Source organism: Emydura macquarii, unplaced genomic scaffold (assembly GCF_026122565.2).
Source record: "Emydura macquarii macquarii isolate MOO-44397 ecotype Brisbane River unplaced genomic scaffold, CSIRO-AGI_Emac_v2 contig_3114, whole genome shotgun sequence".
Classification (NCBI taxonomy): Eukaryota; Metazoa; Chordata; order Testudines; family Chelidae; genus Emydura; species Emydura macquarii.
Window position 1 is genome coordinate 2,282,804 of NW_027133251.1, and position 24,031 is coordinate 2,306,834.

The window sequence follows — 24,031 nt, forward strand, 5'->3', positions numbered from 1 at the left end:
CTAAAAGTAGAATCTCTATAGGAATCCATTTCCATTACTTACAAAAATTTTGAGCCTTTTCCCCCAAAGATTAAAAGAAGCTTGAAGATAAAGTGGTTGAGCTGCAGAACTTCTGTGCCGGATGTACTGGGACAGACTAACTCAAGGAGGGGAAAAACAAAACAGTGCAGTGCAAGAAAGATGAGCTGATTAAAAAAGTTAGGGTTAGGAGTTTGAGAGTGGCTAGCTTGCCTGAAAACGTAGGAACTGGGAAGATGGAATTCCTTCTGCTGTGGTAACAGAAGAATCACATCTAGCAGGAAGAATTTGCATCGCTTTCCTTAATTTCTGCTAGGAGACTTCTGAGGAGTAAGTCTGACTCTGAGAACTGTCCTAATGTATTTGAATCCCTGATGGTGAGAAACAAGCACCTTATTATTGCAAAAGGAGCTGATCCTTTGCTGATTTCAAAGCTCAGTTCTGTTCTTAATTCTGCATATCTTAGGAGAGATGATGTGGCTTTTCTTTTGTAAGCAGGATGAGGGATTTAAGCTTTAAATCATCTAGTTGAATGAAGAGTATACTTTGGAAATCAAGTTTGTTTTTTAAGTTCAGAAAGTGAAGACCTGCCTTAAAGCAGTGAAGGTTTGAGAGCTCAGAAGTTGCTCCAGAATCTTAGTTTGAAGAGTCATTGTGAGATACAGATACATGCAAACTTCTGTTTAGTCTTTTTTATTTTTATTTGAGCCACTCTTTCTTCACTAATCTTCCTGTATCTTCTCACTGTCTTTCTACCTAGAATTTCTATAGTGGATATTCTGTGTAATGGACACTTTAACGGGCTCTGATTCCCAGAGTTTTACGGTGTTTGAATATTTTACAACATAATTGGAAATAGTGTTATATAAGAGCGACGAGGTGGATGAGGTAATATCTTATTGGACCAACTTCTGTTGGCGAAAGAGACACGCTTTCAAGTTCCACAGAGCTCTTCTTCAGAAGTTGGTCCAATAAAAGATATTACCTCACCCACTTTATCGTTCTTGAATCCTGGGACCAGCCAACACTGCAGATAACAATAGAAGATATTTAGTATTGTGTGTGCATACTGTGGGTGATTAAAATGGATTTGGGGGGTAGGTGGTGTGATTTCACTTTGATATTGGAATTCCCTTTTGGTGTTCTGAGAAGAGTTCTTCCTGCTTTTACTTCACCCTTTTTAATCTACTCTTCTCTGGTCCCCATTTTCCTGAAGAGGTTGAAACCGTTAGCAGACTTGTGGTGTTAATACCATGTAATGTTCATTAATGTGGTGAGAGTTATGCTGTTGAATTCAGAAGGGATTTCATTTCTCATTATAAATGGCTTGGAGTCATTACTTTGGCAATTCCAGAAGAAACTTTTACTCATTTTAAAACATGAGAAATGTACAAGCACTAATGAGCAATGTTTTCAATGTCTGTCACAATGGCTGTCTTATAACACTGAGAGGAGGGAAGTTAATTGCGATTCTCCATTGTAAGAAGCTCTTTGATTTCATGTTGCTTTTCATTCCAGACCTGGTTTTCTGTATATCTAAATAACTTCTTTTTACTATTCAAATAAATCAATAAAACATTTAAAAGTAATTTTTTAAAATGCTTTTATAAAGTCCAGTTGTGAGAAATTTCAGGGTATGAATTAGTCTATTTAGTGTAGTTTTAGTCATTAATCCTTTAAAATGTGTCATTCTAGTTCCCTCTCCAATCATCAGAGCAGCCTCTCCTCTGCTGCCGTGCTGTCTGCGAGTACCTCACATGCGGTAAGTCCCATTTGCATCATAACAGCTCGTAAGCCTACATTGTGGTATGCAGTATTTGCAATGTGTGTCAACCTATTGAAGCTAAACAATCTGTTCTGCCTTACATTTAGCTGTGACTGCATTTCCCAGACCTGAAGGAGAGCACTGTGTAAGCTCAACAGCTTGTCTCTCTCACCAACAGAAGTTGGTCCAATAAAAGATATTACCTCCCTCACCTTGTCTCAATCAGTCTCCAGTCAGCTTTCTTGGTAAAGGTTTAAGATACCTGTTAAGCTGACTGGACTGCCTCAGAACCATAAGTATCAGCCTCAGGGCAGACTTAAGAAGCAGCATACAAACCCCAAACTGGCTGTGAGTTCTATCCTTGGATTTCAAGTGTGAACTCTTCAAGCACTATAACAGCCTGACCAGGGAGTCACAGACAGTCCCTTGGGCACTCTGGTCTATCTTGCCACCCATGCAAGCTGCCTTTGTGATAGACGGTCCCTTACACCAAAAATCACCAGAAATATGCAGGTTACTCCCAGTCGATCAGTCACTTACCCCAGGTCAGTTGTATCCTAAATTCTATACCAAAGACAGCCAATCCTATAATAAACTATCTAAAGATGTATTAACTAAGAAGAAGAAATATGAGTTATGTACAAGGTTAAAGCAGATAAACATACACACAGAAATGAGTTAGTCTTAAGTGCCAAAAAGTGGCAGAAGCTTCTATTATAAGTATGCTCTATAAGTCCTTTACGGCTAAGCCACATCAACCACTGGGGATGGTTTGCTTCTGTGTAGTAATCCTTGCCCCTCAGTGTCCAAGCAGCATAAAAGACCCAGTTTTTTCTTGTCAGGGATTTTTATTCCCTTCCTCCCAGAGTTCATGCTGGTGGGATGAACTCACACACAGGTCTCCTCTTCATGGGGTGGCTGGAGGAATGTTGGTAACAAAGTATTTGTCCAGTGATGTTTTGTTTGGTTTCAATGGGCCTTCTTGCATGTAGCACCTAACACCTTCTGTAGGAAGCCAGCCTTTACATTAGTTACTGCTTCTTCCCTGTTTGGTGAGCTATGCAGTTAGAGGTATACAGTGGGAGCATTCAATATAATCTAATCGCATGGGGTACAAATGTTAAGTAAGATTAATATATGCAGCATCCTACAAGCATTACATAAAAGTCTAAACACTAAACATTTTTATAAATCTAATACCTATTTTAATAACACGCACAGGTGAGTCAGACTAGTTTCCAGCCATGCATTCCTCCGTGTTCACTTGGGGCCGAAGCGTGAGCTGGCACCTGGCCTGCCAGCATCACAATTCTTTTTTAAAGTGTCACACCCACCAGGGACTGAGACAAGTGCTTAATCTCACTAGGGAAGAGGGGGAAATGTCCCAGGTCTCTCGTAGTGTAAAGCTCCTGTCTCTAGTACTGATGGCTTGTGATTGATTGGACATTAAAGCTGTCAGTAGTCTAGCACTGAGTTTTGCCCATCCTGGCCCTCAGAGAAGTGTAACTCCAGAGGAAACTTCCACATCAGGGAGTAGAGAGAGGGAGACACATTTTTGTCCAAAGTAACATTAAAAAGTCATCGTAGGAGTGGCTGTTTGAAAGTGTTTCAAAGTTTGGAATGTTATTACTAGCCTAGGTGGTGTGGAGTTAGTAGGCAGTGTGCAAGTGACATGGTCTAAGGTGTATGAAAAACGCCATGTAAGACATGATGATGCTGGAATGTGTCGTCTTGAGTATTGCCATCACCTGCATCTGTTAGTGTGTTTCTGGTAACAAGGCAGCCGGTACTGAACAGATGTGGTTGTACTAGAGCTGACTAGAAATATGGTTGCTGTCTTGCTCTGTGGTGGGCTGCCTCTGGGTATGCAACCCCAAAATGGCATGTGGATTGGTTCTGGTTAGTACGGGGCTTTTCTGGATGGGTTCAGTATATGTAATACTCCTGTAAGTGTTAGGAACCATGATGTCATCCGCAGTTGGCAATTACCTTGAAATGTCTTACTTAGCTGAATGTTCCCTCTGCCCATTCTCTGCTGAGCTTTAGCTTTTGCCATTATGGCACTTCGATTTCTCTCAAGACACTATTCTGCAAGCTGCCTCCTATCTGGCTTACAGATCTGTCTAACACATCCCCTTCATTACCACTAACGGCATCACGGGTTTTAAGTTTGTATTTCGTTTTTAATTTCTGCAAGTGGCCTGAAGAAATCCTATTAGCAGAGTCCCTCTCTTCTATTAAAGCAAATATCCTTTTCCATAGATAAACATCTAGACTCTTTCAAAGATAACACAAGGGCAACCTTATCTAAGTGAAAAGGAGCATTCTGTCGAGAGCCAGTGTGGCCATATTTAACATGGTAAAGAGGCAACTGAACCACAGGTGTATAATTCCAACTCAGAGCTGGTGACTTGCGCTTCATTCTCGTGATGTAGGTCTCTAGAACCTCTCAGTGGAATTACAGACTTTGGCTCACCGTTGCCTGTCGAGGATGTGTAAAATACAGATAATGTTGCTGGGATTTTCTTGCATATGCTGCAATTACCTAAAAGGGTTGGGTGATGTTTTTACTTGGGCGTTTTGCAGTGTGGTTTGTCTGCTCTTTGATCCCCATCCTTTTTGTCTCCTTTCTAGCACACTAGTGTTGAGAGCACAACTTCGCTCCAGCCCTCAACAACCTATTCAACTGCTTCAACCTCCGCCACTAGCACCACCTCCTCGGCTGTCAGCATGGCGAGCAGTATGAACACTACAAACAGCCTTGGCCTGAGCGTTACCAGTGTGTCTATGCCAGCTGCTACTACACGGGCAGCTCCCTTAGTGTCTTCAGGTTCGCAATATTAACAGATCACACGGCTAGACAGAGGACATCAGTCTGCAGGGCTGTCAGTTGAGCACCACGCCAGCAATAACTACGCTAAGAAATATACTCTCTTTCAAGACTTGGTTTTTCAGCATGCTTTATTTGCTGGCCTATGAAATAAAGTTGCCTGCTTTTATGTGTTGGGAATATTTGATGGATAAAACTTAGAATTTACGTAGCATGTTCCATCTCCAGAAAGCTTTATAGATAATAACCAGAGCTGCACCTGATTTAGTAAGTGTGGACCTGCAGAGAATTGGTTTGCAAACTAAGCAACATGGTCAGCTCTTGGCTTTAATTCACATTAGCTTTTACTTCTCGCTCTCTTCCTGCGGTCCCAATTCATGTGGCAGAGTCAGAATCCACTACAATGCCAGCCTCCATTACCACATGCCAAAGCATTGCTGCCTTGGTGACTGAGGAGAGGAGGAGCTGGACTCAGGTCTTGCCCATGCCATTACAAATGGCCCTGGGAAAAGGAATGCACCAAACATACAGGGCAGTTCATTTCGTGTGGCTGGCTCTTATCTTTTTCTGAGAAGGGAGATGAGGAGTCGTCTTGTGCTCAATTCACTGCTGGCTTTGTAGTCAGCTTTGACTGCCAAAAGGAAATGTTATGGGTCAGGTTATCCCTTAGGGAAAGTGGGGAAGGAACTGAGCAAGTTTCTGGCTAAATTATATGCACAACCATTCCTGTCTTCCCCTTCCCACTCACACGGTCAGTGGAGCGTCTGATTATTGGCCAGACAACGTGCATTTCTTTCCCTGTGGTCCTCAGCACAGCCCTGCTTTGTAGCGTGGGATCAAAGTTGCATTATGACCCCTCCTCTTGGCTCTTCCTGTCCATAGCTGAAGCCAGCAGTACCCATAAAAGAGAGCTAAGGATGCGTCCATTTTGATTATGATATTGCTGACTAGTGATTCCATCTCGCTGTGTGGGTTGGGGGTAGGAATGTACTGAGAGCAGAGCAGAAAGTGAGACCAGAGAGGTTGCTGTCTGCTGCAGTGAGAATAAGGCCTGGACTCTTCCTCTGAAGATGGAGCAGTGGCCCACATAACCCTTTCCATCATTTCGGACACCTGCTGACCTGAGAACTAATCCACCAAACCCAGACTGATCTCTGGGATGGGACCATAGATCTGTTCCTCTGGGCCCCTGTAGAATCCTTATCTCTTAGTAGTCTGGTCCCTTAGATAGCAGGGGTCTCTTAGGATGTTCAGGCCTCTTTCAGGTGGTGCTAGCTTGCAGTTTTTGTTCGCTCTTCCTCTGGAGCAAAACTCTGCTGTCTAGACACTGTGTGATAGTGCAGCCTTCAGGGCAGGCCAGCGAACTGGTCTCAGGGCTGAAGCCTTGCGTTTATGAGGGTTGTTAAAATGTTTGTATTTTGGTTCTACAGGCAAAGCTCCCCCCAACCTGCCCCAAGGTGTACCACCCTTGTTGCATAACCAGTACATTGTGGGACCTGGAGGACTCCTGCCTGCCTACCCAGTAAGCAACTTCATTGTACCTGCCCTAGATTACTTAGCTCCTTGGTCCCAATGGGTCCTCCGATCTGCTGCTGTCTATGCCAATGGGTCTTTTTTGGCACGTGCTGCATGTGGAATCCTTGACTCCTTGCTCCAGGTGCTGAAGGATACGGGAAATATGTTCTGTGCAGGTTTGCAGTTCTTCGCCACATTCAAAACTAAATGTCTGAAAATCCTTGATTATAGGTTTGATTATGCTTCCACTGGAAAATGGGAGTTTTGCCATGGACTTCAATGGGATCAGTATTAGGCCCTTTCAGTTGAAATAGAATCATTTGAGTTAAATGTTTGATGTTCTGCGATAGATTTGGGTAGTGCAGTGCTCAAAACCAGCCCCGGGTCCTATCACCCATGTTTTCAGATTGTTCCAAAGCATGTTGACATCCGACTTCATCATAGTTCAGTGCACAGTTCAGTCTCTTCTGCAGGCAGCTGTCCTACCACTAGTTCTTTTCCTTCTCCACCTAGGGGAGGGAATAGTCATTCCTCAGTCCTAATCTAGAAATAAACAGATTGTATCCTGCAAATTTAAGGCCTGTTCACTGAATCTGGGAGCACGATATACCAGGGAGCAGTAATAGCAAATGATGCAGTTAAGAGGGTTGATGGACTCCTAGCTCTAAATGCCCTGTGGTTCAATTACCAGTAAACTGTCCCTTGAGAACTATACTGAAGTTTGTATAGTTAGACCTCAGAGTGCTAATGACACTGGAAAATCAGGATTTGTAATTGACGTGTCAACCAAACCTTAACTGCTCTTGCCCTGGGAAATACCATTCTATATCTTGATAGTACAAGAACTTCTATAGCCTGGTGTTTTTAAAATAGGCTGGGTCTGGATTAATCTCTAGTTTAAAACCCCCAAATTGGCCACTGTTAGAGAAAAGTGTTATAATGTCGTTGTATTCTTATCTGTCTTCAAGCAGATCTATGGTTATGACGATCTTCAGATGCTCCAATCCAGGCTGCCAATGGTAAGTCAATGAACCAAATGGCTTGTTTTCTCTGTAAAGGAGTTAACTTTTCAAAGTCGTCCTTCTGCCCAGCACAAACCACTGCCGTTTATAGTGATTTTTAAGAGCTGTCCTACTTCCGTGAAGTTGTTGTTGATGTATTCTAGCTGTTCAAGTATCTCCTTTCAATGCAATTACTAGAAGGTGTAAGTTCCTTAAAGTTCGTATTTGAGTCGAGTTCCTGTGGGTGCTCCACGTCAGGTGCGCATGTGGCTCTCAAGTCCTTGATGGGATATTTCTAGCTAGCAGTGTTCATTCAGCCCTCACGTGTGCCTTATTCCCTCCTCATGGCAAACACCAAGGCAATATAGGGATGCGCGGGTGAACCATCCTCAGTTCCTTCTCTACTGCTTTGGCCTAGAGTGTACTCTGTCTTCTATTTTTATTACAGCTAAGTAGTTCATAGTTGTAGGTTAGTGTTTAGTATTTACTATAGTTTAGTTAGTTTTAGGTGTGAAGAGTGTTTTACTCTCCCTTTCGCTCCAGTCGACTTGTCTTCTCTTGGCAGGACATTACTGGCTTGTTAGGCTTCATGTGTGTCTATTGCCGGGGGGAGGCGGGGTCCCGTGTTTCTCAGTAGTGTTCCTTCTGCTTAGCCCGTAAGTCCAGAATAAGGAAGAACAAGGTGATAAAGCTCAGACTGTTAGTCTTGAAATGATCCCTGCAACCACCCTCTGAGCCAGGTCAGGAGATTCTCTTCCCCCGTCCCGCATGGTATGTCTGTCCCCAGAGCAATCCAGCACCCTGTCAGCCTCAGTGCATGCTTCTCCTAAGGAAGGGAAGTCTTTGGAGCCCACTGAGAAGACTCCCAGAAAGAGGAGCACTAATTCTTACTCTAAGGAGCCAGCTCAAAAAAAGACCAAATCCCCATCAAGATCCTTGATCTCTGTGGGCACTGTGAAGGCCAACGACTCTTCCTACAGTACTGGTGGGCCTGTGACGTTCCGGAGCTCCAAGGACAAGAAGCACAGCTCCGATAGTGTGCCGGTACCCTACACCGTAAGCAGGGCAAGCGCAGGGCACCAGCAAGTTCAGCCCTGCCATCGGTACCTAAGCATTCCATTTGTGCTGTCACGTGCCTTAACCCAGCCATTGGTACTGATGCAAGCAGCTCAGCCGGGGATGCCTGTGCAAGCCGTACCCTCAGTACTAAGCAAGCAACAGTGCCAGACATCGACAGTGCCAGCTGTACACCCATCATCATTGGTACCGTTGACTTCAACTACAGCGACCTTGCCTACGGCATCGGTACTAGGCTCCTTCCCAGTACTGCAGAGATTCTGATACTCGAGGGATCTCTTGGTGTCGGATGAACCAGAGTCCCTGTTGTTGTTGGGTGCTGAGCATCTCTCAGGACTGAGAACTTGGCCATTGAGCAGCACAGGGCTCTCCTCCATCTTCAACAGCTGCCCCCCGGGAGGATGTGGAGGCAGAGGACTCCCAGTTGGTCTCCTTGACTTCAGTGAGGGGTTCTCCTACGTACTCATTTGGGAGTCTGCTTTTGGCTGGCCGCAGGGAGGACCATGTGGATCACCAAGCGTGGTGAAACCAGCCTTGCATGCCATTCCTACTTTCTCATGGATCCCTGCAATAGCCATATTGGGAAGAACTGTGGTTCTTCGTGGTGTGTGTTTTGTGGCAGTTTTGTGGCTGCTGCTAATTCTGAGCTGCAGTGACACGGACCAGATTGTGTTAAATTTCACATTGCTTTTGCTGCTGGAGCCATGGGACTCAATCATTTGTTGCTGGGATTAAGAGCTGCAATAAGAATCTTGTGAGTAGCAGTGAGGAGCAAACACCGATGAGGCGTACCAATGAAAATGGCAGTGCAGTTGTACTGTCAATCTCAACCTGTTTAGGAAGGCTGTGAGAACCAGAGGTGAAAGAGGAAAGACCGAAAGGAGTGGAGCAAGAGTGGAGCTGTTCCCCCCCTCTTAGTCATGAGATGGGATTGTGCGGAGAGGATTGGGGAAGCATCCCGTCTTTCTTCCAGCATCGAGAGTACAAGGGCAAGCGTGGCAGGGAGTTGGTGGTGCAGGTAGTTGTAAGGCAGATGGGGCGGAGTTTGGTTTTTAGCCAGGAAGGGGGAGCTGGCTTCTCACCAAGGTTTCCCGGGTTGTGACATCTTTCATGTCAAGCCCCATGCATCTCAACATCAGTGAAATAGTTGGGGGTTACAATGACATTTTCAGACTTAGGGAGAAAGCATGCAAAGTTTGGCTGCACTTGTGTTGTGCTTCTTACAACCAGTAGTTCCTGAGCCAGGCTCTGCCTGTGGCAACCATTCCAAGAAGTGGATGTCTGGCGAAGAGGGCTTGGTATTCTTCCTGCAGCAAGGTGGGGAAAGAAAGAGACTACCAGGATACTGCGGTTCTCTTGCTCAGCTCACCAGGCATTGTGACTAAATGAGGGACAGTGACTGTATTCTTCTGTGCTCTTAGTAGCTGCGAAGGCACTTAAGGCAGTTATAGGTGCTTTCTTACGTAATACGTGGAAAACGCATGCAGCTGGGAGGCACTGGTCAGCTTAGAGGAATCATTGTCTGCTGTTTTGTAGCTTCCTGACTTGCCCAGCTTCCAAATATCCAGGAAGTTGGCAAACATAAACACCATATTAAAGCTTATTGTCAACTGGACCCAAGCTGTGTGTTAGGTTGAAAGTTTTTTTTAAACTGTCCTACAAGCAAGGAAACAAAGTTTAGTGCAGTGGCTCTCAATCTTTACAGGCTACTCTATCCCTTTCAGGAGTCTGATTTGTCTTGTGTGCCCCCAAATTACACCTCACTTAAAAATTACTTGCTTACAAAATCAGACATAAAAATATAAAAGTGTCAGAGCAAACTATTACTAAAAAATTGCTTGCTTTCTCATTTTTACCATATAATTATAAAATAAATCATTTGAACTATATAAACGTATATTTCAGTGTATAAACAAGTAATTGTCTGTATGAAATTTTAGTTCGTTCTGACTTATCTAGTACTTTTTACGTAGCCTGTTAAACTACTCGAATATCTAGATGAGTCGATGTACCCCTGGAAGACCTCTGCATACTGGCTTAGTGTATCCCATGGGTGAACAAAACCTGTTTTTAAATAAGGGAGTGTGCACCAAGGACATTAATTTCTTTCTCCCTGGGAAGGGTTAAAACATTAAAATGTTCCAGGAATGGATAGGAAAACCAGAAAGAATTCAGTTTTCATTCATATTGCACTCACACATACAGACCAGAGCAGGAAGGGTTGCTAATTGTAGGGGATTCTTTTCAAGGGGCTTAGCAAAAATGGAGAATGGTTTTCCCTTTCCCTGAGCACTGCTGACGGGGATTCCCTAAAATGGGTTCTTAAACTTTTTTTTCTAGGACCCCTTTTGAAAATACTTCAGGCTGTGGCAGCCACCCACAAAAGTAACCCCCCAACCCCATGCCATGCCACTCTTACTTCTGTGTTGCTGCCGCTGGGGGTGGTGCAGCCTTCCGAGCATCCAGCCAGCAGCCGCTGCTCTCTGGCCACCCAGCTCGGAAGGGCTCTGGCAGCCAGGGCATGTATGGGTGCTGACCGCTCACAACCCCCCTTGAGGGGTCCGGACCCCCAGTTTGAGAACCCCTACCCTAAAACAATCCAGCCTAAAAAAGCCTTTCGTACAGGACCCATTGCCCAACCAACCATATCATATTGGCTTTTGATTGTGTCCTACTTGTCTTGGTCTTTGAAAGGGGAGAGTCTTTAAAAAAGTAATTTAAAATGTTTACATGCAGCATAGCAAAAGAACACCCTGCTGCATTCCCTGGCAGTGCCTGTCCTCTTTTGACAGACCTCCTGATTTTCACACATCTTTACCCTTTGTGGATCTGCTGATCTCTAGGAAGTCTCTAATTTTGTGTCCAGTTACCATCCATTACGATTCTGTTCTACCTTCGTTTTCCCTGGAAACTGTTGGTTCCGATCAGATCACACTATCTTTGTCTTCTTCATCTTTCCTGAGACTGATATGGAGGCTTGGGAGCCGCAAGTGCCTCTTTAATGCGTCTCCTACAGCTCTTTGCAGTGCCTGATATTAAAACACTAGGTGATTTAATTATTAACCAGTCAGGGTGCTCTTACTAAGTTATTAAGCAACTGTAGTTGATACAATACTTGGTCAGTCATTTTGCTGTGAGAATAAGACACATACATACACATACACATACACATATACATACACATATACATATAATAGTAAATGAAACTGTGAATTTACACTACTGTGGCTCTTTTGGGTAATGCTGATTTCTAATTTGGCTTGTGAGCCACTGAGGTCTGAGTATCACTGCCTTAGACCAATATCAAGAGTTACTTTCAACTCTTAAATGTTATGTGAGGCTCACAGAAGCATAGGGATATTAGTTATGCCACAGAACACACCAGCCAGTTACTCAATTTTTTTATCTGCATTTTATTTTTAAAAATTATAAATAGTTATAAATAAATAAATAAACTATAGATAGATATGACAATCTCCATTCCCATAATCAGGATAAGTTTGACAATGCAGAAAGGGAATAAATAACACTTGCAAAATATTTTCCCCCTCCACCTGTTTAGACTAAAATATTACTTAGCTTTTGGATGAGACTTCATACACAGTACATGAAATACATTCATAAAGTTCTGTAGCTTCTTTCATCTTTAAACAATCTTTAAACATCTTTAAACGATCAACCCGACCTGATGAAGTGCATGCTATAATCCCCATTTTACCAATGGCAAACTGAGTCAAACATATTGAGTTCATAAGGGTCACAAAGTCTGTATCCGAGTTTAAGCATCAGGTCAGTTGGCTTCTTGCTTCCAATTCTCTGCTTCACCCAAACTTCTCAAATGTCCGTAGTATAATGTTTGTAGCCTAGTTTTTCATCTTCTTTGTGAGCTTCTCAGTATATTGAAAACACCTCAGCACTTCCTCGTGGACAATCTGCCAGGCGCATGTGCTGTATTTCTTCTCCCTGAGGAAATCTTGGATTCTTTGGAAGTATTGCTTCAGTTTCCAAATGTTGGTCCCTCTCTTAGTAGGTAGGCATGTCTCAAGGCGCTCAATCTGCAGAGCGAGCCCATTTAAGAACCTCTCCACAATTCTTCTATCCCAGCCAGTTTGGGACAGGTTCCTGCTGAAGATGCCAAAGAGCTGCTGGAGAATTTCATGGACGGCCATCATGGCTTGTTGTGGAAACTTGGGCTTCAGAACCTTCTCAGGAAACTGGAAGGATGTCTTGTCTTCCAGACACTCCAAACGAAACTTCCCACCCATTCTTTTTACCAGTTGTAGGCCAGTCCAGTTAAATTTGCTTTGCTGGTGATGAAGCAGGTTACAATCCAGCGACATGATCCCAGCGGAGATCATCAGTAGCAGGCAAATCAGCCACAGGCATCTTTGAGACTTGATAGTCATGATGATAACGTCTCACACAGCTTATGCAGAACCACCTGTAGCTTGTTGGGTATCTGCAGTGTCCTGTGTATGCCTTCCATGTCCCTGAATTTATTTGGTGGGATGTTTTTCCTTTCATCATTTTCTGGTTCTCTAAAATTTCCCTGTTTTCATTTTCACTTTCCAACTAGCGACTTAAGTGTCTTCCAACACTTCCATACCCATATTCACGGTTTTCCCCAGTAATGTTAAACCTCCCCTCTATGCACAGCATTACTAGATGCTCTACCTGTTTGACCTCTGACCTTTGTATGTATTATGTAGTGCAAAACCACGCTCAGAAATATTTAAACAGCTCAGCCACTAGGGTTGTAGCAAAAGGAACCACTATCAGGTATTTCAGGCTATAAATTGTAGGCTTTCTTTTTAAATGTCTTATAAAATTTATTGTATGCAGTGTTGTAGCCGTGTTGGTCCCAGGATATTAGAGCGGCAAGGCGGGTGAGGTAATATCTTTTATTGGACCAACTTTTCTGTTTGGTGAGAGAGAGATGCTTTTGAGCTTACACAGAGAAAGCTTCCTTCTCTCACCATCAGAAGTTGGTCCAATAAAAGATATCCTCACCCACCTTGTCTTTATACAATGTATTGAACACAGTGGAACCCCGTTTATCCAACCTTCCATTATCTGGATCTTCGTATTTATTAACTGAACACCTGCGCACGTAGGTCCCGAAGTGGGTGACCTGTCTTCTGGCCACTAGATGGCGGCACAGCCTTTCACGTCCCCTTCTCCATATTATTGGAATTTTTGATGATCTCATCTGGTCCCGGCCCCATTTAGATTGGATAAACGGGGCTCTGCTGTATTTACATTGTTAAAAGCTAATTCCAAAGTTTCATGGGGATTTAAAACTTCCCCTCTGTGGCATTTGCAGCCCAAGCTTTGCTGGAGTGACAGCTCATGAGATCTAGAAAGTGAAACTGGCTAGAAAGAAAAGTGAAAACGACTGCTCACTCTAGAAACTTGGGAGGGAAATGTGAACACGCAGTGTAGATGATGAAAAGCAAATGATTTTTAAAATTATTTTCTTAAATAATCAAATGTATCGGAAACATAAGTATTAAAATGGATGGGGTTTAACCTACTGTATTAATGTCCTTTTTAAGAGCATATGTGGAAACTACACATCATGGGAGTAACTAAGGGGAGACAGGGCGTCCCCAACCCTCACTACGTCAATGGTTGTTACACAGTGAGATAGTGGATAAACCACAGATTCCTTCTGTAATAGCAACCCAAGAAGACTATGATGCTTTATATTGGAATAAATGGCTTAGGTTTGTGCTTTTGTGTGAGATATTCCGATAAATGCCTAGAAAAAAGATCAATGCAGTAGAAACTATGTACCTGTCTTTCATCATCTGTGAGTGATCGCATAACAAACTCCTGCCAGGTCTGCGGGGGTGTTCTCGCTGGAGTTCCACTGTGGTACAGCTCCTTAGGATAATGGCCATGATGGTAAACTTGAAGACCAGCAGGACTAGCAGATGGTATGCAGGCAGTTTGGTGCACCTAACTTTCTTAACCATTCCTAAGATTTTGGAGCACTACGTCTGGGTGTTGGGGTGCTCCTACCGGCTATGATGTGCCCGTTCTCCACACCCAACCACACATCTCCAGCATGCATACAAAGGTTTCTCTGTAATGTTTTGCGGGACTGGTGGGGTCAGATACCATTGGAATACGTTTATCGTGACTTCTTTCATAGGCACGGATGTAGCATCAGACCCGCCTTTCCCAGATTAGGTAGCATTGCTCCATTATTGACCTACTAAATTGCTCTGTCCTCTTGTGTAACTGTATTGCTGCTCCATGTATATCTGCATCTGATCCCTTTATATAACCTCGATATCACACCTATAGGGTCTGTGCTTTGTGATAGTGTGGACTTGGCTCTTGTGTTCGTGTTGGGCCAAGAACAAAATGCCTGAGCTGTTTTTAAGATAAACAACATAAGTGCACCCCTCTACTCCCACACCCATACACTTACGTATGGGTGTATGTCGATTTGCTTTGTAAACAACTCATAGCTTCCTCATGAGGTATTTGTCCGTGCTGGTTCTCCTGTGACTTTTTTCATGGGGGGGGGGAGAAAATCTGGATTTTCCTTCAGTTGATCTGAAGGCAAATGGGATGTAACATCCTGCCCAACCTTATTCAACAGAGTTGTCCTCATACAAGTGTGAATGTGTTTGTTGTCCAGCTCATCTAGGAATGTGAGTTCTGACCCAGCACCTTTCAGATTTCCCTTGAAACCACATTACTGTTGTTTCTCTTGGAGAGAGAGAGAGTCATGGTAAATATCACTTTAATTTGACGTCAGTTGGGGTTTTATTAGAGGGTTTGGTAGTGTCTCATTAAGTGTCATTTCCAGGCCAATATGAAGTAACTATCACATGGGTTTACAAACTGGGTGGAAGATGGGTAACCAAAGCGTGTAATGATAAATGGCAATATATCCAATTGCAGGAAGGTGTCCAGTTGGTACTGTAAAGCTCTGTTAAATTTGGTCTTATTTAGTGTTCCTCAGAGATGGAACAGAGTGTGTAGAGAGTATGCTCACGACATTCACAAACGATGCAAAATTAGGAGGTGTGCGCTCAAGCGAGGAGAGAGGTGTGTGATCCAAAGGGATATTGAGATTAGAAACATGGAGAATACTTTCCCAGTGTGGAAAAATGTAAACTGATATACTGGGGAGGGCATTGGGGGGAATAATCTGAAGCAAATATATTTAGTGGCAAGGAGGGACCTGGCAAGCTGTAATACTGAAAGGCAGGCTTAGGGGTGAGGAGGGCAAAGCAGCACAAAGTGTGAAAGCAAAACAGCCAATGGAGGTTTGGGTTACATATGTACAGGCATCTTGCATCATGTATGGGAAAGAGGAGGAGCATCTGGAGCAGCTGTCAAACTTCTTTCTTTCCCCAGATGAAAGTTACTCTGTGTCTGTGGGGGCACAGTGGGTGGGGGAGTGCAGGTTGGCTGAGAAACTGGACTGGGGCTGCTGGTGGTGTTCCTGTGGAAGGGCGGAGAATTGGGAGAAATTGTAATTTACCAGTTCTGTACCATTGACATAGTGCTTCTTGTGTGTGTGTCTGTGCTGGTGGGTCCTGTCTTTAGATTATAAACTGTCTGGGACAGGGATCATCTTCTGTTGTGAGTCTGTGCAGCACTTACACAATGCGGTCCTAACCGTCTGGGTGCTACTGTAATAGGAATCATACAAACACATCCTCCCTCTGGGATGGTAACTGTCCCTTTAGCAGCTCCTTCACTGATCACTTCAACTTGTTTGAACCATTTTTTAGCTAATGTTGGGGTTTTTTCTACGGCAATGCCCGTGTTACAGACCTGGGGCACGTGTCACCAGCTGATGAACTGTTTTGAAGGAGGAAAGCATTAAACAAGTTTAAGAAACAGGTGTGTGCAGAGCTGGGGATTCAAAGGCTGCCACTCCAGATCTTCAGCTCTGCCACAGCCTGTCTGGATAGGTTTCTGGCCATGCTTTCCTGATTTTGCACGTTTGGCAGGAAGGAAAAATGAACCCATTCACCTTGTCCCAGTGTTGTTGGGCTGCTTCTGCTTTCACGAATCTTTGCGTACATGTGAGAAGCGTTCATAAAACTGTCTGGCTTCGTTATGCAGTTAGATATTAATAAATACTGCCTTTTTTCCCCAGGATTATTATGGAATTACATTCCCTGCTCCTGCAACCTTGACAGGCAGAGATGGTAGCCTTGCGAACAACCCATACTCAGGTTAGTGCCATTCAAGATGAGGAGATGGTTGGTCATGGTAGAAGCGTTGGTAGGGCATGCTGCTATGCCAAAGGAGCATTCCTGGCCGCTTCTCGACAGGCCGTTTAGCTCGCCAGTCCAAACTCGTCAGACGAGAGCAGGAATCATAAGTGGCGACATTTCAGCTTCTGACAGCTGATTTCCTTAAGATGTTAACAGGAATACTGAGCCGATAACTACTCCATACACAAATCCTTTCATGCTAAAGAGGGATTTAACTTTGGAACTGTAGCCAATGCAAGGTTGTTCCTTACGGTGCTGTGTCAGGATTTAGATGACGCAAGTGATTGAACTTCTGCTGCTGGGAGGGTATTCCACAGAATATTTCTTCTCCTTGGTAGTTAGCCTCCTTTGCTCAGCTGCAGTCTGTTACTCCTGGTTAGACCCTTTCAGACCCCTCTAAACCCCTTTCACGTCATATCATTGCATCGTTATTGTTTATAATGTGGTAGCTCCCACAGGTTCCCATTGGGGTCTGGGGTCCTGCCCTGTGTTCACCACATGAAAGGTCGGCCATATCCGTCATCCAGTCTAAGAACTTGGTCTCTCTCTCCCCACCCCCATTCTTCAGACCCAGGCCTGCAGAGCAGGATTTTTAGCCAGTGGTTTGCTCCCCATTTGACAAGAAAAGCCCATTACCAGGTGGTGTCGTAAAATCAAAGCTTTAACGTGGCACCTCCCAAATGCAGTTCCTCCCAGGCCTCAAATACCACTCCTGGTCAGCCAGGGGCCGCTGTGGAAGAGCAAGGTGCATCGCTTCTGCCTCCACACCCCCAGAAATGGGTGAGCGTGCCACCCTGTGGGCTGTCCCCAGGACACAAGTGTGTTTCGGGTTCCTGTTTGCATTACCCAATGCTACCGGAAGGGCTCTTGTGGGCTAATAATCAAGTTTCCTTTCCTACATCTGTAATAAGTTGGCCTGAGAGGCGAGCCTGGCTTTCCTGGCCTTTATCTACTGTCTACAGAGGTGTGGTGCTGTGAGCAGCCAGAGATCTGATCGGTCATGCGTGGCAAACAAACAGAGACCTTGCTGTGACTTGCATGTTTTTGTCAGAGGCCCTCATTCCCTCTCAGCCCATGTGATGTTGCTAATCAGGTTAACTTCTGGGAGAGTGGCACTTCAACTCAGAGCTTATGCGTATAGTACATTTAAGGTAATGATCAGGGACCCTAGAAATCCGTTTGCCACAGAAAAACATGGAATTTGTGTTTTTACAGAGAACCTTTAGTTTTTACCTTTTGTGAAAAAATAAAACAAGTGTTAACTGTTAACTAAACCTTACCAAAATTACCAATGGCACTTATTCCAGTGGTGACCAGGACAGGAGGGTCTAAGCACAGCCTTGTGTGGGCCAAACAGATTATACACATTTTAATCAGATCTCAAATGACAGACGAGCCCCCTGCCCTCCGGGGCTGACAGTAGGAGCTTTATTTTTTGTGCATGTAAAAAACATTTTTTCTGAAAATAAGAATACAGACATGGAAGTATTGGGTATATTTTAAAAATAGAAATTGCAATTCTATACATTGTATGATGACTGACGGCACTGGTAGGCTTCAGACTTGCTTAAAAATTGTAAATATATCAACGTTCAATTAGGCCTCAACTGAAGTATTGTGTGCAGCTCTGGGCGCCACATTTCAGGAAAGATGTGGACAAATTGGAGCAAGTCCGGAGAGAGTAACAAAAATGATTAAAGGTCTGGGTAACGGAGGCACAGAGAGTTCTCTTGGCCAAGATGTCACAATGAGTTGATGGAATAGACCCCAGGAGTCCTGACTTCGTAGTCCTTGTTCTTACCACTAAAACCACATACCCTGTTAAATGTTTGGTAGTTTTTGCCTGTGTTGGGATGATGGAAAACGATCCTTCTAAAACAGTTGATGGCTTTTCTTGCAGGTGATGTAACAAAATTTGGCCGTGGGGATTCTGCCTCCCCTGCTCCCGCTACCACCCTCGCCCAGCCGCAACAAAATCAGACGCAGACTCACCACACAACTCAGCAGCCCTTCTTGAACCCTACGCTGCCCCCAGGATATAGCTACACTGGGTTACCGTATTACGCCGGCGTGCCAGGAGTGCCCAGTGCATTCCAGTATGGGCCCACCATGTTTGTAAGTCATGGAAACTAAACCTTGCACTATCAGCTGTCCTCTTTGTGTTTCTCTGGCTTTGCCCGGTGCAGTCCTGGCCCTCTAAAGTGCCCCGTGTCCTGCAGGGGATTTCCAGTGAAATAAGGCTCAGTTTATGTGCGGAACTTCTTCCATACGGCAACTCGACAAGCCACATTAAAGCTTGATGACAAAGTTGGTCATCCACTCTCTCTCTTCCATATAGAATGATGGTATCCCTGGGGAACAGGAGGAAATGTAAAGGGCCAGGACTGTACTATTATAACTTTATGTGGGTAATGGTGAGTGATATAAAGCGACAGCAGAGAGATTGTTAACCCCGGTCAAAATCTGTTTGGAGGAGGAGAGGATGGTTCATCCAGGAATTACAAGTTTGAGCCCAATAGCATTACAGCTGCCCGATGGCCTCTGGAGAGGGAGGCAAGAGCTGACACAGTGGAGTGGGAGAGGCAGGAGAAGTCAGGTAGGGGGAAGAGGCTATGGGGCAGCAGTGGGGGCCTGGGAGACGAGGGCTCCCCAAGGGGAGGAGAAGGAGCTAGAGCAGTGATTCTCAACCCGTGGCCTTCTTGCGGTCCCATCAGCACCAGCTGTGACCCGTGTGACCTCCTCAGGGCCCTACAGGTAGTATATACATCGTGTGGATGTGGCCCACATAACACAGAGAGCTGCACGTGCCACCCCCAATGGTGAATAGGTTGAGAACCCCTGAGCTAGTGGCAGAAGTGCAGACGGGGAGCCTGTACAGGGCATGGATCCAGGCTTTGTAGGTGTGTACGTTTCTATTTGACGAAATAAGTATCAGGCTCCCTGAGTTATGGGGCTGTAATCTCCCCGGTGTGTGTGTGACACTCTGGTTTTGTCATTTCCAGACACTTGCGGGAATTCACTGTTGGTTTTATAAACCCGTAAGACCTGGACATGCACGGCCTCTCTTGGGGTGGGGATTACTTAGCAGTTACAGGGCAAAGGTAGCATATGTTGAAGCTTGGGAGAGCCTGTCCTTATTTTACAAGAGGGGTAAACTGAGGCAGAGAGGCTGTCACTCTCACAAGGCTATACAGCAGTCAGGGTTGGAAGTTGGATTAGAACGCGTGGGTCTGGTTCCCAGTCCTGTGTTCAGGGCACTGGGTCTCACTGCTCTGAGGTACTGCAAAAGGCATCTGGGATTTCCTGGGACTTTAAAGTCTGCTATTTCAGAGCTGGGAGATGCAGCCAGGGCTGCTGCAGAGACGTGGCATCATCTTCCTCACTAGATGGCAGTGGAAACTACCTTTTTATGCTGTTTTCTAACTGAGAATGCCTTTTACCTCCAGGTACCTCCAGCATCAGCCAAACAGCATGGCGTCAATTTGAACACTGCTTCCACCCCCTTTCAGCAGGCGAGTGGTTATGGACAACATGGTTATGGAGCAGGTAAGGTTACTCCAAAGGGGGGGAGCGCATCTGTGCCATTTAATGTAATGTCCCCAGAGCAGCTCGTTGACTGCAGCACCATGTCTTGTCCACCGTGGCAGGCTACGATGACTTAACACAGGGAACGGCAGCTGGAGATTACAGCAAAGGAGGCTACAGTGGGTCATCTCAAGCACAAAGCAAATCAGCTGGCACTGGACCTGGGAAAGGTAACACATAAGGGGATCTGAGGTGCACATAAGCACTTCAGATCAGGGATCTTGCAGGGCAAACGCGCAGTATTCCCAGTATCGAGTCAGCGTGACGACCGCTCTCAAGTGGGGTGGTGAGTGCCAAGCTGTTTCTCCACCTCTCACGTTCAAAATGCTTTTAATGTTCGTTCCTTCCAAGCCAATGGCTGAGTTCGTGGAAGGAGGCGAGCGGCTGAAGTCCAGCTTTGCTCAGCTACACGGAGGAGAAACAGCAGACCCTTAACTCTGCCAGCTGGAAGCTCATGTCCAGGTGTGGTGGAGAAGTAGTGGCACCCCACCAGTGCTAGGTCCCTGAGCCCAGAGCAGCTGTCCCTTTGCTGAAACGGTCACCTGTTCGATCATGAATGTTCTTCACAGTCGTGATTAGGCTCCAGAGTCAACACCTTGTGAGGTGAAGGGGGCAAGTCACACACCTCTTCAGTTAGTGTTTCAGGCGCTGTGTGTGGAGACTCCATCACTGAGAGCATCGCTTCCTACCTGGATTGCTTTCTTTGCATACCACAAGGGCTAGAACATTGACTTGTTTTATATGAAAGCTTAAATTCTGCAGATGCTACTGGGACCACTAGAGAAATGTACAGTAACACACCTGGCACCAGCTAAGCCAACCCTGACTTAAGTAAATACTGGCCAGAAAAATCTTCCTGAGTGATTGGGGTTCATCAGACCAACTGCTCAGTACCTGTATCCTCAGCCTTGTTCACATGTCCCTGGAAACCCAGCCAGCCCAACCCTTTCATCCATCAGCCTTGAGAGACCTTGATCTTTGTTTCTTGTGTAAGTGAAATGGCTCAAGTTGTGAGCCGTGATTCTACCTCAGATGGGGAATGAACTGCCAGCTTCCCAGCTGGTGAGCCCCTGCTTGGCTCTGATCCTGCCACGCTAGTTGGTTGAGCCACTGTGGATGGGGGAACCACACAGTATCTTTTAGTGTGCTCCCTGATTCGAGGGGAACATTGACTTCTCTTGATCCGAGTGCCCCTGGGTACCACCCAGCTAGCTGCCTTCGAAATGGCGACCTAGCTTGTGGCTAGTGGGCACGGGCGGCATACACCAGTGGTCTCACTCCCGATCTATAGATCTCAGGAAATAGTGCAAAGGCCTTTCTTTTGACTTCCAATACAGGGAGTTGTAGAGGGGCTGGTGTGACATGGGAGGGAGCTGCACACCCAAGCCCGGAGCTGCCTCATTTGATGTAGTGTGTGGGGCAATGACACAGGATGCAGACGACAGCCCAGGGCCCGTGGGGATCCCAGGAGCAAGGAAAAGAAAGGGTTCCACTTGGGTTGCCTTTGGCTGGTTGTTGTCAGCAGCTTTTTGTTTTCCAGGTGTTTCTGTGACCTCAAGTAACACGGGTGTGCCTGATATCAGTGGCTCAGTCTATAACAAGAGTCAGGTGAGGCGCTATGGCTCATTCTTACTGAGAAGCATGAACATGGCCGAAGGTAAGGTTGTCCGCTCCCAGGCCAGTGGCATTTCGGCAGAACTCATTCTCTCAGGGAGACTCTTGGGCGCTGGTGATTTGTCAGCCCTGTTCCACGGGAGGAATCCCGGACTCTGCTTTCGCCAGCACTCACTCCACTTGATTTTAAAGAGGCCTTTCACTTAACACCACTGCTCTTCGCCATCCTTAGCCAGCTCTTGCCATGTTGACTCATTACAAAGGCTGTTAATGTGGAAGCAAAGATTCCCACAGTATTGCCTAACTTCTGTTGAGCCCCGAGATGCTGTTGACAGTTGACATCACAGATGTTTTAGGGCTGCACTGTCCTAAACACAAGGCTGTAACATCACCTCAAGAGAAGCGGGGTAGTGTGGACATGTGCTTCTGTCCAGAAACACAGATCTGAAATAAGGGCATTGACTTCCTCTGTTCCTTTTGGGCTGCGTATGCTTTGATACCAGATCACTCCATCTTCCACCCAGTGCCATTGTCTTGGGGCTGGTTGGGGTGCTGTTAGTCTCCCAGTTCAAGTGAAAGAAAAGGCACTTTCAGAAGCTGTGGAATGAATGGGGTTAAGTAGTAATTCCCTGTTTCGCTCTCAGGAGCTTGGAATCCCCCCGCACCCTTTGTAAGTGCATTGGGCTGGGGATCCATGTAGGTATTTCTGCCCTGCTGGGATCTGCTCCTGCATTTCTCATGAATGGGGCTCAATGAACAAACGCAGCCAGGCCTCAAGTCTACTGCACGGCACTGGATGTTAGGGTTTGGGTACTTGAAGCAAAACTCCTGCTGTGATCTCTTCTGCCATTTTTACTGGGTCAAATATTTCCTGTCTCTGAGAAGTTATAGCAAATAGATTGCCAAGAACTAGCTGTTTTGTTTTGTTTTTTGCTGGTCTGCTGCATTGTATAGAATGTGCATGAATCTCCTGCCTGTGGCAGCATGTCTTAGGCCTGTGAAATGGTTTGGGGAAGCCAAGAAGCCATCTTCTGCTGTTAATGACAGGCACAATTTAGTATCTGTCAGTGGATCACTTAATCTTCGGTCACAGGCACTTGCTGTTTGTGGTAGTGCCCACGATATACTAGGGACTTTCTAAACACTTAAGAATGGCGTCTGCTCTGCGGAGCTTGCAATCTAAGAACAAACAAGTAGAGAGACATCAGAGAAAGTGAAATGGCAATGGGCAATTGATAGCCCCGGCAGCCGATTCACTCCATGCAGTGCAGAAACGTGAACTCTTGATTCTAAATATATAGCTACAGTGCTGGTGCGTATTGGATCTGGGTTTGTTTATTGGCTTGGTAGAGGGTTCAAGTTCTCTCTGTTCAGGCATCTCTTGTCCTTGTTCAGTCACCTGAAGGGCGCTAAGGGGAGTGGCTAACTGTCCCTGTTGTCTCCCTGCAGACGTTTGACAAGCAGGGATTCCATGCCGGCACACCGCCTCCTTTCAGCCTGCCATCTGCTCTTGGATCCACTGGGCCCTTGAACCCTGGTGCTGCCCCAGGTTATGCTCCAGCCCCTTTTCTCCATATCCTGCCCGCACATCAGCAGCCTCATTCCCAGATGCTGCATCACCACCTTCAGCCAGATGGGCAGGTGAGTCGATCAATCCCTGGAGCCTTCCCGAGGCCGCTGCTCAGAGAAACTCTATGACCATCAGTCAAACAGCAGGTCCAGATGGACCCCCACCTGTCACAGGTGCCCTGTCCTGTTCCTTCTGGCTCTGCCCATTGGCAAAGTACCTCGTTAGGAAATGCCAACTGAGAGCGGCTGTGTAGCTTAAGGGGGTGGGGAAGGGAGGAGAAATGCTGTTCCCAAGAGTCTCAAGTGGCTTTGGGGCAGTTTCCCTTGGCGCACAGAGTCTCAGTGCAGAGACTAGCAGCCAGCAGAGACTGCCACGTCCCTTTCCTGGGCGAGTCAGGGAGATGTTTACAACCCCACACAATTATTCTGTGACAACAAAATAAACACAGCTAGCAGCAAAATAAGGACCCCCCTTAACTCCCCTCCTCCTCCTGCCAGCTTCCTAGTATCTCTGGTGGTTTTGCATTCAGTTTCTCTGACCAGTTCATTTCCCTTCATCTCTATTAATGTCTCTTGAAAAATATGCAAAGTTCTGCTTTAGGAGTCTGCACATAGACACATTGAGGAACGGGAACAGTTTGCTGGTGTCTCACACCTGGGTGCTCAATGTCCCAGCCCTCCCTGGAGTGGAGCTCCTTTACCCATCCAACTTCTTAGCATTTTCTTCACTCCCCTTGGTTTTTCAAGCCTAGTCTAACTAGTTTTCTGCCATGTGGCTTATTATCTAGCGAAATCTAGCTCAGGTCAC

At 45.6% G+C, this 24,031-nt stretch overlaps 2 protein-coding genes across 10 annotated transcripts in view; one reads left to right on the top strand and one right to left on the bottom strand.

The window, feature by feature from the left end:
• The window catches only part of UBAP2 (ubiquitin associated protein 2), a 127,039-nt gene that overhangs the window by 101,632 nt on the left and 1,376 nt on the right, over positions 1–24,031 (top strand). For 6 of the 9 annotated variants that reach the window (XM_067530851.1, XM_067530852.1, XM_067530850.1 and 3 more), the window contains 10 exons: positions 1,714–1,780; positions 4,418–4,613; positions 6,044–6,135; positions 7,097–7,147; positions 16,335–16,413; positions 18,356–18,570; positions 19,902–20,001; positions 20,103–20,210; positions 21,581–21,648; positions 23,104–23,295. In XM_067530851.1, coding sequence (XP_067386952.1) covers positions 1,714–1,780; positions 4,418–4,613; positions 6,044–6,135; positions 7,097–7,147; positions 16,335–16,413; positions 18,356–18,570; positions 19,902–20,001; positions 20,103–20,210; positions 21,581–21,648; positions 23,104–23,295 — 1,168 coding nt within the window. The remainder of the gene's footprint in view (positions 1–1,713; positions 1,781–4,417; positions 4,614–6,043; positions 6,136–7,096; positions 7,148–16,334; positions 16,414–18,355; positions 18,571–19,901; positions 20,002–20,102; positions 20,211–21,580; positions 21,649–23,103; positions 23,296–24,031) is intronic. The other 3 variants (XM_067530853.1, XM_067530855.1, XM_067530859.1) reach the window with 1 other exon arrangement.
• LOC137141798 (interferon beta-like) lies at positions 12,070–12,612 on the bottom strand. The gene has a single exon (XM_067530895.1). It carries the CDS (start codon positions 12,610–12,612, stop codon positions 12,070–12,072), a length of 543 nt encoding a protein of 180 aa, XP_067386996.1.